Below are 15,100 nucleotides of genomic sequence, written 5' to 3' on the forward strand. Positions count from 1 at the left end.
ATAGGAAATAAATCTAGTAAATGTGCATTTGATATTTTAATATATTAACCTTTCACATTTAGTTTTTTACAGGCAACTTTAGTGTACGTATTTTATTTTAGAATGTATTTCAGAAATAAAACTGACATGGAGCAAAAATATGGGAAATAAATCTAGTAAGTATACAAAATGTGTATTTATAAGGCGAAATTTTGATTCCCATTTGACTGTCACAGTAAATATTAAAAATATGTCAAATAAATTGTGAGTTATTTACATACTAGCGACTCGCTCGCGGTTTCGCCCGCTTCAAAAACGCGATTTTTTTATTAAATAAACTAAATTGCAGTCAAAATTTTCTTATTATAAGAGATTATAATAAGAAAATTATGGTAATATTTTGTGGTTACATTTTTTTTACTTTCGTAAAGATAATTCATTGTTTGGGAGATAAAAATCACAGCTTGATTTATTGATATAACATCGGTTCCGAATTTTTGATTATGTTTTGTCACTACAGTTTTTTTTATTAGCTGCACGCCGGGTAGATAGAGGGAATCTGGTAACCTAGGGTACAGTCCGTTGTCATTAAAATATTTTCGTTCCCCGCTTTTTACCGAATTCTGAAGACATTGCATATTGAATAGCGGATCTCAACAATATTAAATATTTCATTTCGTTGAGTGCGAATCGAATACCGAACCTCTACATTTGCACTCTCCTGGTCCCCTGTTCCACGAAACCTCACCTTATACAATAAATATAATTATATAATATAAATAAAAAACGATCAAGCACGATTCAGACTTGCCATTTGCCATCCTAACGAATTTCATGATTTGATAATTGTAGACGAGAAAACAGACAGACAGATACATATATATAATGTATATTCTTCCTCCTGGGCTGTAATTTTCATTCTACAGAACTTCTGTGTAAACAACATTTACAGTACCATTCTCAGGGACATAGACAAAAAGATTATCTGCATTACTCACACGGGAAAGAGCAACGTGGGGATATCCGTGGGAGAAGTAAGGTGTACTAAGATCTACATCGGCGGTACAAAGTGTCTGTCCTTGCGCTTTATTTATTGTCATAGCAGAGCAGACATAGGACACACGCTTAAACTGGAAAGCAAAATTGTTGGGAACCAATGGAATACGTGGAATAAATACGCGTTCCCCGTTTGAAGAAATGTTTTTCTAAAACAAATAAATTTCTCCAAATTCATTATTGGCTCTTTGTATACGCGTTCATAATTTCTTTTTAGTTCTGCTGTAAGACACGGAAATTATACTAACTAAATTGGCTCAATTCTGAAGAATTATTATTGGTTAATCTGCGGAATATTTATATTATGATAGGTAGTATTTATGTTTGGCTCTGGTACGCCATATCTCGATAAAATATTTCCACCAATACGTATTACTACCTCCTGTAAAGCCGAAAGTTCATGCAGTGCTACGTCAATATCACTATTATTATTAGCCTCCTGTGCGTGATATAAAAAGTCTGATACTTCTAAGTCTAAAATTTGATATTTTTGCCACAAATGTGCCGCATCCGAAAGAGCGCGAAAAACTAAGTAATGCAAAGAACGTGGACTATTGCTGACACATGCTTCTCTCAGAGCGTTATCCCAATGATGGTTATTATCTATCAAACCTCGAACACGACTTGCGGCTTGGAAACTTTGATACAGGATGGACCAATAGAGAGTTAACCTTTGAAATAGCTATAAAAATAAAACTAACTTTTTGTAAACAAAAATTTATTCTGTAAGAAAGAACACATCTTAGGGTTTAATTTTTTTAATATGACATCTTGTAAATATGAACCATTATTATTCTTACACTCTTGTAACCGGGACTGGAAATTTTCAATTACCGCCAGACAAGTGCTCTGCATCTCATTGCAAATATTGGATCTTACTCTTGGATATTACTTTATTGCCGAAAATTTTACGTATTGCCGCTAAAGAATCATTTGAGGTGTGGCATGTTGCGCCGCCTTGTTGAAACCAGCTTCTTTGATTGAAGCCAGAGAAGTCCTATAACACTGGTTCAAAAAAGCTCTGTATCATTCCAACGTATCGCTCTGTGTTAACTGTGAGAGGGCGGCTTCTCTCATCTTCGTAAAAATAAGGACCAATAATTCCTCTACCTGATAATGCTGCTCACACGGTGACTTTGGGCGAGTGTAATGGTTTTTCGTGTTTTAATTTTGGGTTGGTGTCACTCCAATAACTACAATTTTGTCGATTGACGTAGCCATTTAGGTGAAAATGTGCTTCATCTGAGAATAAAATGTTATTGAAGCTCGAAAACTTTTCCAGCATTTCGTCCGCGTATTTAAGCCTCTGAGCATAGTCACTGGGTTTCAAAGCATGTACAATTTGGATTTTGTAAGGGTGTAGATGCAGGTCCTTGTGAAAATGCGATTTAGAGATGTTCTAGGCAAATTCAAAACACTAGCTCTCTTACGCGTCGATAGCCTAGCTCCCGAATAGACGTATAATCGTACTCGCTCTACGTTCACGGGTTCCCTGGATGTCCGGGGTCGACCGGAACGTGGTTTACTCAATGTTGATCCCATCGCCTCAAACTTTTGTACCCATTTCTGTATAGTTTGAATACTTGGAGCATGTTTTGCATTACGTATTTGGTAATGAATACAAAACATTCGCCTTGCTTCGGCCGCAGAATCGTGGTTGCGATAATACTCGCGCACGCACAGAGCACGTTGCATTCCACTGAAAGACGCCATGGCACTAAATCCCTATTGACTGTACATGTGTTTGGTACCCTTCCCGACCCGCTGAAATCACCCGCGTCCAAGTAACGGCCATTTTATAAGTTAACTCTATTGGTCCATCCTGTATTACTTCATTACTTCCTACAATAGCAGCACAAAGCTGTGACTCTTTTTTAATTACAGCTATCGAACCCTGATCTTGTTGCTGAGTAACCATAGTTATATTTTTTTCTGAAGTAGTGAAATCTAAAGATTTTTTCTTTGTAAGAAATTATTTTTTTCGTTGCCTAAGACAGATCATTTCCGCTTTTATAAACTGACATAATTATGGGGATTTCGTGGTTTCAGAAATAAAACATATAAGAAAATTTATACCACAAACAATTCACTGTAGATATTTTTACTATAGGGTTCATCCCTATAGTAAAAATATCACGATTTTTAGCAATATAGCGAATTATTACAAATTAGACCCAATAATTTATAACGTTATTTCATAATATAACGGAGCAACTGCAAATTGTTCAAAAAATAACATCATTTTATTTTTTTTCAAAAAGTATTTATTATTCATCAATAACTATCTTGTTACCTTTCAAAGTAATTCCCCTCAGATATAATACGCTTATGCCAGCGTTTTATCCAATCCTCGAAACACTTTTGAAACGTGCTTTTTGGTATCGCCAACAGCTCCTGTTTTAATTTTTCTTTTATTTCCTCAATCGTAGCAAAAACCTTTTCCTTTCATCGGTGTATTCAGTTTAGAAAAACAGGAAAAAGTCAGCGGGGACCTAGTCCGGTGAATACGGTGGTTGAGGCATGATAACGGTTTTGTTTTTGGCCAATAACTTACGCATAAGCATCGAATCGAGCTGGTGCGTTATCATGGTGCAAAATACATTATTGTTTTTTCCCCAATTCTGTGCGTTTCTGACGAATTGCTTCACGCAAACGGCGCGTACCCTCAAGGTGATATTCCTTATTGACCGTTCGCCCACTGGTGGTAACGGTGCCTATGATGCAACCTGTGTGTCCACCGCGGCGACGTAAATTGGATCACACGGTTGTTCCGAGAGGGAGCATTGGCTTTCTAGGTTATCCGCTAGGCATTCGGCCTTTTCTAAGTGGTCTGGGCGGAGTAACGGTGATAATTCGAGTACGGTGTCGTTTTTGAATGACTCAGTTAATTGCCAGAACGCTACTTGCGATGGCGTAATAGTTAATAGCTTATTATCCCAATTCTCGTCGTTCCGCGAACTTGGACCAGTCGGTGATGGTGGTTTTTCGAAGAGATGGAGGACAATCGGGTCCTAGCTTGACTAATACTGGACTGTGGTCAGTCTAGTTCTGGAATAAGGCATGATGTTTCCTAATACGTTCCCTAAAATAGCGCTAAAGCCACTACACATGGCCCTTGCAACTGAGGGTTTTTTTCTGGACTTTTGGCTTTGTCTTCTGCGGTCGATCGTTGAAGGCGTTCAGAGCCACTTTCGATGATTACGAGCGGTGTCTGTGGATGGTCTGCTTGGGTGCTGGAGTATGCAGGCTCAAGGTAACTAAAGTCTTCGCCTCTGTCCTCGTACACTATGACCTCATGTTGTTTGGAGGCCATTATACAACCCAAGTCGGTCTGCCATTTCTGTGTTATACTCAACCACCTTCGCTTATTATTCGTGGCCCTTCTTCTGTTGTCTCGCCCAGATTATTGAGCAGCTCACAAGCCCGCGTGAATAGCGTTCTTTTACCCCAGTCGAGCAGTATTATCAATTCGTCTCAGCGACGGTTATGTTAGTCATATTAGAGATAAAGGTATGATGACGCGAAAAATTTTAAAGCCTTCAAGTCCGAAATCTCTTCAAAGTTCAAAATGTAATGAAGATATTACAAAAAAAATACTAAACTTAGTTGTAACTAAATGTAATGATTTATTTAACGTAATAAACATTTATTGTAATTTATTTCTTAAAAATGACGTCGTCGAGATGTGTCCCGTCTAGTCGCTGGCACTCCTGTAATCGACTAAGTAACTGTGGAAAACTCGATGATACATGCTGTGAGGAATCGCGGCTGTCTTCTCGCGGATGTTTTCTATTAATTGGAGATATGGTCGTTGGTTTATTTAGGTACACTCGACTCTTCAGATATCCCCACAAGAAAAAATCACAAGGTGTAAGGTCTGGGCTTCTTTAAGGCTATGGAACCTCTGCGAGAAATCAATTTGTTAGGAAATATTTCTTTGACCACCGGTTAAGTCACATTTGACGTATGGCATTTGCTCCGTCTTGTTGCATCCAAGTTTTGCTGTTATATCTTTCAAATTCATGTGGTGTCAAAAACTCTCGCAACATCACGTATTCCACTGAGTTACAGTTACATTATTTCCTTGACGATTTTCAAAGAAATACGGACCGATCATAATCGGTCCGTATTTCTTACGCATAAAGACATACCTTTTGCTGATATGGCAGCCCATACTATCGTTTTAGGTGAATAAAGGGGCTTTTGGTGTTTAACATGTTAACCGGGGAATTAGCTATTGCTCAACTCGTTTCAGGATGGGGACTTTTTCTTCGCAGCGATAAGTAATATCACACCTCAAATAAAGGAATATCGTTTTTAACTTATGGTTTTTATTTATTTTGATAAAATATTTTATAATTCAAATGTATTATGTACAAGGAATTCATTGATCAAATTATAATAATTAATTAGCAGTATGATATTGCTTGAAACAGTGTGGCATACACAACACAGCAGTCACGGTACCAGAATCTCGATTCTCTCCTAATGTCCTCCTTACCTTTGGAATAACACACTTTGCATCTCCTGGTTACGTTTACTCTTGAATTTTCGGATGGTATATAATCCGCAAAACGTCTTTCAATGAGTCTAGATGGTTTTGGTGTCACAGAAGGGCGTCCCTTACTAGTTGATGGCGATTGCGACACATTTTCGTATTTTTCGACAATTTCTATGAGAAAATGGAGCCTATCGAGATGACCGCCATCTTTTTTGTATAAAAGATATGCATTCAAACATACCATGTCCAGTGAATGTAAAAAAAAATTATAGTAATATTTGTTTACTTGACTTCTAGCGATTTCATAAGTTTTCATTTGCCCGTCAGCAAGATCAACTCCTCCCATGTTTTTGTTATAGTCAACGATAACTTCCGGTTTTTATATTCCGTTTTTATATTCCGAAAAATTTCGTCATGCCCATTGCAGTGGGTTCTTATGTATGACGAAATATTTCGTCATACCCAGTTAACTCGGATAAGCCTATTACGCCACGGGTGTCGGCTGGTACCCTGGCGGGACCAGCAGTAGCGACTGATCTCCCCATGAACCCTCGCGCTGCTTCGCCGCTTGGGTTGGGGTAATTTTTTATAGAGGTTTTCTTCCTCGCAGCCCGGCCGGTAAAGGCAAGGCCCGCGGTTCCACTCCTAATTACGAGACATGACCGCAACCAAGAGTGGAGTTCCAATATCGGCGCTGACACATCACTGTACTTGCGTGGCGGTAGGGTGAGTACACACCACGCGCGCCCTTCGGTTCCTCACACTGTGGCCTCTGCATGACAGAGGACGCGCGGAGAACCACATCGGATTATTAGCCAGCGAGCAATCATTACCCAAGGACGAATCCTGTGTGTTTAGTTCTGGATGAACAAAAATATTTCGTATGTTCACTCCTCTCTTATGAACAGATATAAGTCCGCTATTTTCTTGCGTAATTGTAATTAATGTCCAAAAGTTTTTACATTCTGGTGATGCTCTTTTATGACAGTTTCTGTTATGCGAACTCCCTTGACGGCTTGTAATTCTAAGCGAGGAATTGATATAACATTAATCGGGGCTACTTTTGTTTTAGCCATGACCATGTTGACATGAACTTTACCATCAAGAGTAACCACCCTCCAATACGCAGCTGCTGCGTAGGCTGTTTGACTGACGTCGCTAACTGCGGTGACTGGCGTGTCGAATTCATTAAACACCTTTTAATTCGCTCCAGCCTTTCAAATCAAATCAAAAATACTTTATTGCACAAAGACATGATAATTATAATAGATAAACATAGCGCAAGGACGACCTTACCACTAAATGATCTCCTACAGGCAACCTTTTATTTACAAAAACTAATAATAGGAGACCATAGCTGGCGAATAACAGTGCACAAAGATAGTTTTGTTATATATCATACATATATATATATTCAATAAATACTTATATACATACAAACATACATATATAAATAAAGTAATATACATATATACATAATATTAGTAAAATATGTACATGACTACAATAACAGGTAACATTCTTTAAGACGGTGCTTGAAGATGTTGACAGATGTCGACTGCCTGATGAACCGCGGAAGCTCATCCGCGGAAGCCCATAATTTTATCGCCTTTGCTGTTATTCAATGGAATGAAGGTCACTAAGAGTAGGTTTATAGCCCTTGGCTATTTCTAAATACGCTTGGAATTGTGTAAGGTTAGCTGTCATTGACCCCTTTTATTTTTTAAGCCGCTGTATAGCAACATAAACATCTTTTGTCATATTGGTAATATATTATCAAATTTATATTTGAAAACTTACTTGAATTATTTTATAATTAGATATTAATAATCTTCTATTATTTGATAAAAAATGGAACAAATGCACGACTATATAGATGGAATGCCTAGATAGATCATAGAAAAGATAACAAAGCGTCTCGTTAAATTAATGACCTTTGGCGCTAGCCAGTTTTTATGCATGCTTCTGCTATGCGATCTCCCTTGAAAGCTGCTTGTAATTCTAAGCGAGGAATTGATATAATCTTAGGCGGGGCTACTTTTGCTTTAGCCATGACCATGTTGACATGATCTTTACCATCAGGAGTAACCAACCTCCAATAAAAAGCTGCTGCGTAGGCTGTTTGACTGGCGTCGCTAAATATATGTAGTTGTACAGATGTTGCATCACTATAACCAAAGTAGCACCGAGGTAAGCTCACATTTTTCAATTTCTGAAGGTGTAGCATCTATTCTGCCCACTGTTTGGAAAAATCTTCACCTAGATGTTGATCCCAATCTATAGTTCTACATCATGATTCTTGAAGAATTTCTTTAGCACGAATAGTAACGGGTGAAGCGAAATCGAGTGGGTCATAGAGCGACATAACTATTTTCAAAGCTTCTCTCTACGAGTCGATTTGTTTAATAAAGTGGTCGGTAATTTTGCTAATTTTAAATGGAAGCGCAATTCATCTGTCGATGGTCTCCACATTAAACCCAAGTTCTTCTTTAGTACCCAGACTAATAGCTTTTGTCATATCTGATTGAGTTTCAAGTTCTTTTACTATATTCGGAATATTTGCGGAGCTTAAAACATGCTTCGCTGTAGATATTTTGGACCTTCCTCGAAGCTTCTTCTATACTTCGAAAACTATCTAGATAGTCATCCATATAATGGTTATGGGTGATAGTTTCTACTGCTTCTGGATGTTTGTCAATGTATCTTCTCGTGTTCTAGTCTTTAGCAAAGACTGCAGTGCATGGTGAACTGGTAGCTCCAAATATAATCAACCTCATGCGATACTCTTCAGGGGTTACCTGTCGCCGGTGTCCTATCCACAGGTAGCGAAGGGCATCCCTATCTTGAGGTCTTACTTAGACTTGGTAACATTTCGGCTATGTCAGCTCATCATGACTCCAGGAAGCGACTGAAGAAGGTCGGGTCCAGTTAAAAGAAAGTCGTGTACAATGCGAAGCTTCTCTGGTTTAGCTGGATTTTGAACGTCGAAGTGTGGCATATACCATGTTTTGCCTGGAGGCATTTTTTTACCTGGGGAGCTTCTTTTAAGTGCCATCTCAGCGTAGCCCTGCTGTATATATATTCGGTATATATTTAATTTCTTATTTATTTTATTGTATAAAGTGGAACTGGATTAATAATATTGTCGGCTCATTAACGCTGTACGACGCGGCTCTATTAGACAGATTTTATCGGATCTACGTTTATTGGACACAATTTGGGCATCATATGGGGTGAATCTATGTTTTCGCAAAATGGAGCACAAAACCAATAATTGACGAACTGTTAGTACTTTACAGATCACATATAATTCTTCTGTAGGGAAATGTATCGGTTTGAATAACATAACCTTTAAAATGCACCTCTGAGCTCTCTCCAGAGGAAGCAAAATCGATCTAGTTACACCACCCCAAGCTGGTATACAGTAGGTAAGTATCAATTTGACAAAGTTAGCGCTAGACCGTAGTTGCTTAAAAATGTATGCGAGTTTTCGTATACGGGAAGTCATAGATAATATCTGATCCTTCCAGGTAAAACTTTTGTCAATAATAGTAAATGGGATTATTGTATGATAAAGACTATTAGATTCCGTAGATATTTTCGAAATACGTTGCTGTGCGGAAAAATTTTCATTTGCTTCGAAAATTTCAGTTAAGTTTATCGAGTTTAATTTTAGTGTTAAGAATTTATTAGTTTCAGAATTTCCTCCCTTTGTTATATTAATATTACTTAGATCGATAATTTCCAATGCTTGTCCTTTTATATTATCATTCCTATTAATTATAGTAAATAACGATGTTTTTTTTTGAAAACCCTCGTTGTACAGTTACGAGATGACTCCCTTGTATCTTCAAATATTTTGCTGTTAACATAACAATTCTATTCTAGTTGGTATTGGAATGGTGATGATATAATGTCTATCATCTAGCTGGTCTATTGCTTCTGTAGTAAGAATAATCGATGTGTATACATAGGAACTTTGCAGCTGCTGAGTTGTGATAAGACGCTCTATAGAATCCGGCTGTTTTCCTTGTAGGTGTTTATCATTAAGATCACATAAGTATGACTCACCAATCTTCGGGCATTAAGCCTCTATGTACATAAAATCTTATTCGTGAATTGTGTCTTGAAAGCGGTGGTGATGATATTATTCCATGTTTCCACCGTTTTCTCTCTCAGCCTTCCTCTTATGTACGATGGGGCATTTGTCGTAATCTGGTGCCTTGCGAGTGCTTAATGCCGCGCTCTTAGCCAGTTTGTTGGCCCCTTTCATTGTCTAGGATGCCAGCATGCGCCTTCACCCAAAAGAATCTGACAATTTTTCCCTCTTTATTCGCTGTTTTTAAATTTTCTTTTATTGAAAACGCAATTGGCTGAGACGCATCCTGATCTCCCAGCAACTCGAGGATCGATCTGGAGTCACTCAAAATGCATATCGATTGCTCCGAAGATCCTATGGCAATCTTGGTGGCTTGGTAGAGTGCGAAGAGTTCATGTACTGTAACAGAAAACGTACTTTCTGGACAGCGTTTCGGCTTCAACCTTCCAGTACGATAGTGGTGCACCTACCCCGCCATCTATCTTGCTCCCGTCCGTGTATATGATTATGCCCGTTACGCCGTAACCATTTACGCTCTCCGGTCTCAGGTCCTTAAGGCAATCGAAACGCACCTCCAGCGTCTCCAACGGGTGGGACGTCTGGCTAGGTAATGGTTCCTTTCTCCTCCTTCTTACCCCGGAGAAAGGCCTGTGGGCTCCCGTGATTGAGTGTAGTCGTCCTTCCCGGGTTTCCGGAGAACGATGACCACTGCCTCTTACCATGGTTCTGTAAAGTATGATAATTCTTGGCACTTGTACAAAAGGGACAGGGACAGCTCCGGACAGCTCCGGCTCCCCACGGCCTACACTGTTACTGTTATGAAAGCTGGAAACGGAAATAACTACTAAAAAAAGTTACCTTTAAATTCGGGTAATTATAGTCAAAGTCAAAATATCTTTATTCCATAAAAATGCTTAACATTGACTTGGACATGTCAGAAAAGTAGAAAAAAATGCAAAACAAAATAATAAAAAAAATGTGCAATTTTGACTTGAAAAAAGCCCGTTCAAATGGTTGAGCTCATGAGAAGATACAGGCAAAGAAACTCATGGCCACTCTTTTTAACTGCCAATATTTGTTACAAATTACAATTAACAATTTCAACTTAGAAATAGAGAAACTTATTTCCAAACATCTTTATCGCCAACATAATCTTTAACAGAGTAATATGCTTTTTGGCAGAGCCTGTGCTTTACCACTTTTTTAAATTTGTTCAGTGATAAATTAACCACGTCGTTTGGAAGTTTGTTATAAAAGTGTATACTTTGACCTACGAATGAGTGAGACACTTTATGGAGCCTAGAGAAGGGCACAGCAAGCTTATTTTTATTTCTTAAATTATGTTGATGGAGGTCACTGTTTTTATTAAATGTATTAATATTTTTATGCACATATACTAAGTTGTCGTAAATATATTGGGAGTATAGTGTGAGGATGTTAAAGTCTTTGAATTTATTCCTTAGTGACTCCCGTGGACCCATTTTATAGACTGCTCGGACAGCCCGTTTTTGGAGCACAAAAATGGTATCTATGTCAGCGGCACTGCCCCAAAGTAATAGGCCGTAAGTCATAATGTTATGAAAATAGCTGAAGTATACTAAACGCGCGGTGTCAACATCGGTCAGTTGACGAATCTTACGGACAGCATACGCTGCCGAACTAAGTCTACCAGATAAAGTTTCTATATGCGGACCCCATTGTAACTTAGCATCCAATGTTATACCTAAGAAAACAGTTTCATTAACTACTTTAAGTTCCTCATTGTTCATCAAAACCCTGGTTTCCACTTGTTACACATTCTTAGTAAAGAACCTGATACATTTAGTTTTACTACTATTTAAAAGCAAGTTATTGGCACTAAACCAGTGTAATATCCTAGAAAGAGCATTGTTTACATCGTCAATTTCCAATTGCCGTCTATTAACCTTAAAAACTAAAGATGTATCATCTGCAAACAGCACCATTTCACAGATATCTCTCATAAGGTGAGGTAAGTCATTAATGTACAAAAGGATCAAAATGGACCCAGAATAGAGCCTTGTGGCACCCCCAATGCTACAGGTGACCCGTGTGATAGTTTCCCGTTGACATTTACCTTTTGAATCCTATCACTTAAATAAGAAGTGAGAAGATCCAAAGCAATGCCTCTTAGGTAGATAGTGGTGTAGCTTTCTGATAAGAGTTTTATGCTGCACATAATCAAATGCTTTGGATAAGTCACACAACACCCCAAAGGCATCACGTGACTCCTCCCAAGCCGCGAATACACTCTAATAATTTGACCCCAGCATCAGATGTTGACCTTCCACGAGTGAAACCAAATTGAATCAACCATATGACCGTCAATACTAAGTTTAAAATTAGAATCTTTCACCCTAGTTCTCCCAGTCTCGGCATTAACAACCTTCCAAGTGGCTTCAATTTTATTATTACTATTTCTGATTTTTGTTTTAATAAATAAAGATTTTGCAATTTTGCAAACTCTTTTGAAAATTTTAGAGTTAGATTTTAAGTACTCTTTAAACTCTTCACTACTATTAAACTGTTTTTCATAATATAACATATACAACGTCTCCCTACTCTTATAATACCTGCTGTGGCCCAGTCACCAAAGATAGGACTATCAGTAATTGTAATCTCTTTGGGAGTAAATATTAAATGAAATTTATTAATAACAGAGTAAAGAATTGTACAAAGAATTGGGAGGTAAAGTTATATCTAAAACTAGTAAATTAGTTAGTAAACTAACTCTCATACGTTCCAAACGACTAACTGTGACAGGTACAAAAGCAATTTTTTTCTTAGCCTCCTGTTTTTTCTTACTATAGAATTCTACTAGCTGACCAGAGTGGTCAGAATCCAATTTATTAATAATGCTTTTGTAGCATGGAATAATGTCAGTTAATATGTTATCTATACAAGTACTAGTCGTAGGAGTTATTCTGGTTGGCTCCATAAATAAATTAGGTAAATTGTGTGACTTAAAAAGACTTAATAAATTAATGGTGGGACTTAAACTTTCCAAAATATTAACATTAAAGTCCCCACACACTAACAAAGGCTTACCCGACTTGGTAAGTTTGCTTAAGGCCTCATCCATTACTTCTAAAAATAATTTTAAATTGGCGGAGGGAGATCTGTATACACATATAACAATGAATTGCTCTAATGCTATGCTATGCTAATTCGATAGAACATTCTACAGAAAGGGACACAATATCTTTCCGTTCCTTGAACTTAAGGTTCTTGTTTAATATAATAAGCGACCCCCCGTGTATTGTGTTGATTCTGCAGAATGAGCTTCCTACCCGGTGGTTTCTGAAATTAAACATGAGCTGGTTCACCTTTAACCAATGTTCAGTAATACACATAATACTTACTAATTTCCTCCGAGTTCATGAATAATTCCAGCTCTAGCTGCTTGCCCCCCGTCAAGCAACGGATGTTCTGATGAACTAATCTAATAGACTTAACATTTTTATTATTATTTTTGCATGGATATTGTGATGATGTGCGTTATTATTGTTATTTATTTGTAAAGCTAGCTGGATCAATGGAATATTTAATAATAAATTAGAGCTAGAGGTTGCTACCTCTGTTGCCTGAGAAATTAATTTAAATATTGAGAAATGTCAGTGTAAATTATTAGACATAATGTCAGAATGAATTGCAATTATAGTCTGCTCAATAGAAGCAGTTGAAGTAGTAGCCAAGTTCTTGGCTGATAAGTCAAAATAATAAGATAGCACAGAAGCTATATGTCGGGTAAATGATCTTTGTCTTGATTATTAAATTTTATTACCTCTTTACGTCTGGATCTCTGCTGAATCCATTTGGTTACTTATTTCCTCGTTAACAGGTTTATAAGCATCCTGCTCGTCAGGTACATTGTCACAGTACTTACTCATCTGGGATGTAACATTGAGGGTATTCATTGAATTGCTGCTCATGTGGCTCCTCAGTGTAGAAAAGCTCTTCCAATGCGAACTGCGCCTTTTTTGGCTTGTTAGCTGACCTATAGTCACATCAGACACCTTTTGAAGCGGATTTATTTGTTGTTGAGGTTTGTTACCTCCATAATTTCCAAACGATCTGTAATTACCTGAGGGTTGTCGTTTTTTCTTTTTTTCGTCGTTTTTTCACGGTAGCATCTACTGAACCCACTGTTGACGTAGTTCTGGCGTCTAATTATTTTCCTTAGGAATATACGTGCTTAGGGGGATTGTTAAGCATAAATAGCGAACTCTTTAACCCTTAATTTGGTAGAGGTTCAATGTGTTATATATATGTAAAATTTATGTATATTTATAAGTTTAGGGTAGTAAGGAATCCAGAAAAAATAAAAAAAAAATGTTGCGACCTTCAGGTTTCCAGGAAACCAATGTTCATCAGAGTGAACATTGCCAAATCTGTCGAGAAATACCACTTTATTGTAATGTTTACTGTGATGAACATAATCAAAGGGTACACATTCAAACAGGTAGTGCGGTTTACAAAATATTTTTATTTATATAAAAAACAAAACAAAGACATAACAAAATATCTTTTATAACATAATAGAGCCTCTTCTAGCATTTCACAAAAAACTTAGTATTATTTTGTATGAAAATTGAGAAAACAATTACGAGATTTTTTTCCGGTAACAAAACAGTCTTATATTACATTTCATGCAGTACACAGTAGTATTTTTTAGGCAATATTTGCACCTCCCCATGTCTTCTTTTGTATTAGGAAAGTGGCAAATATTGTCGAAACGTATGGGGCTAATGGGCCTGGGTAACTTAGGGTTCTTTATTGTTGAATTTTCAACGATAGAGTGAGAACGTACAGACCGGTTCTTTTTTGTTAAATTTAGATATAGATCTTGCCGAAATATTTTCAAAGACATTTTTTTTCTGTCGTAGTATTTTTTTTATATAAAATCCATGAATTATTTATACTTATATCTAACAACTGGCAAAATATACCCATATACCATCTTCTAGACTTGAACGGTATTTTATAAAGAGATACTAACATATCACCCAGGTCTACACCCCCCATATGTTTATTGTACTCCCTTACTATTTGAGGACAGTCAACATCTAACTTTCGCTTTTCTACCTTACAATATATCTTTATTTTATGCACAGGTGTGCATCCAACAAATGAACTTATCAGGGTGACAGGCTTATTGTCGTCCCAGCGAACGAGAGCCAGCTTGGTTTTGTCACATACGACCTGTGAATAAGCTCCTCTCTTTTTCTTTTTCATTGCCTTTTCACTAGGCAAAATAGATCCAGCTCCCCTGGTTCTATTGTTACGAATCGTACCTAAACCAAATACGCCATAATTTTCTTTTAAAATATAAAATAACTCAGGCGATGAAAAAAAATTGTCACAAAATATGGTGGCTGGCTTTCTTTGAATAGATTGACACAGAGCTATTACAATTTGTGCCCCAAACCCAATTGAAATTTCTTGTT

General features: G+C 37.3%; 1 protein-coding gene across 1 annotated transcript in view; it reads left to right on the plus strand.

Moving 5' to 3' along the window:
* The first annotated feature begins 18 nt into the window (after nt 1-18).
* Nucleotides 19-15,100, plus strand: part of LOC146539545 (uncharacterized) — a 73,715-nt gene continuing 58,633 nt past the window's right edge. The window contains exon 1 of the mRNA XM_085185207.1: nt 19-155. Within this exon, the coding sequence (XP_085041333.1) occupies nt 140-155 (16 nt within the window). The 5' untranslated portion in view covers nt 19-139. The remainder of the gene's footprint in view (nt 156-15,100) is intronic.

Source organism: Heliconius melpomene, chromosome 4, assembly GCF_056956725.1.
Source record: "Heliconius melpomene rosina isolate 202511_hmr_F chromosome 4, ASM5695672v1, whole genome shotgun sequence".
NCBI classification, from domain to species: domain Eukaryota; kingdom Metazoa; phylum Arthropoda; class Insecta; order Lepidoptera; family Nymphalidae; genus Heliconius; species Heliconius melpomene.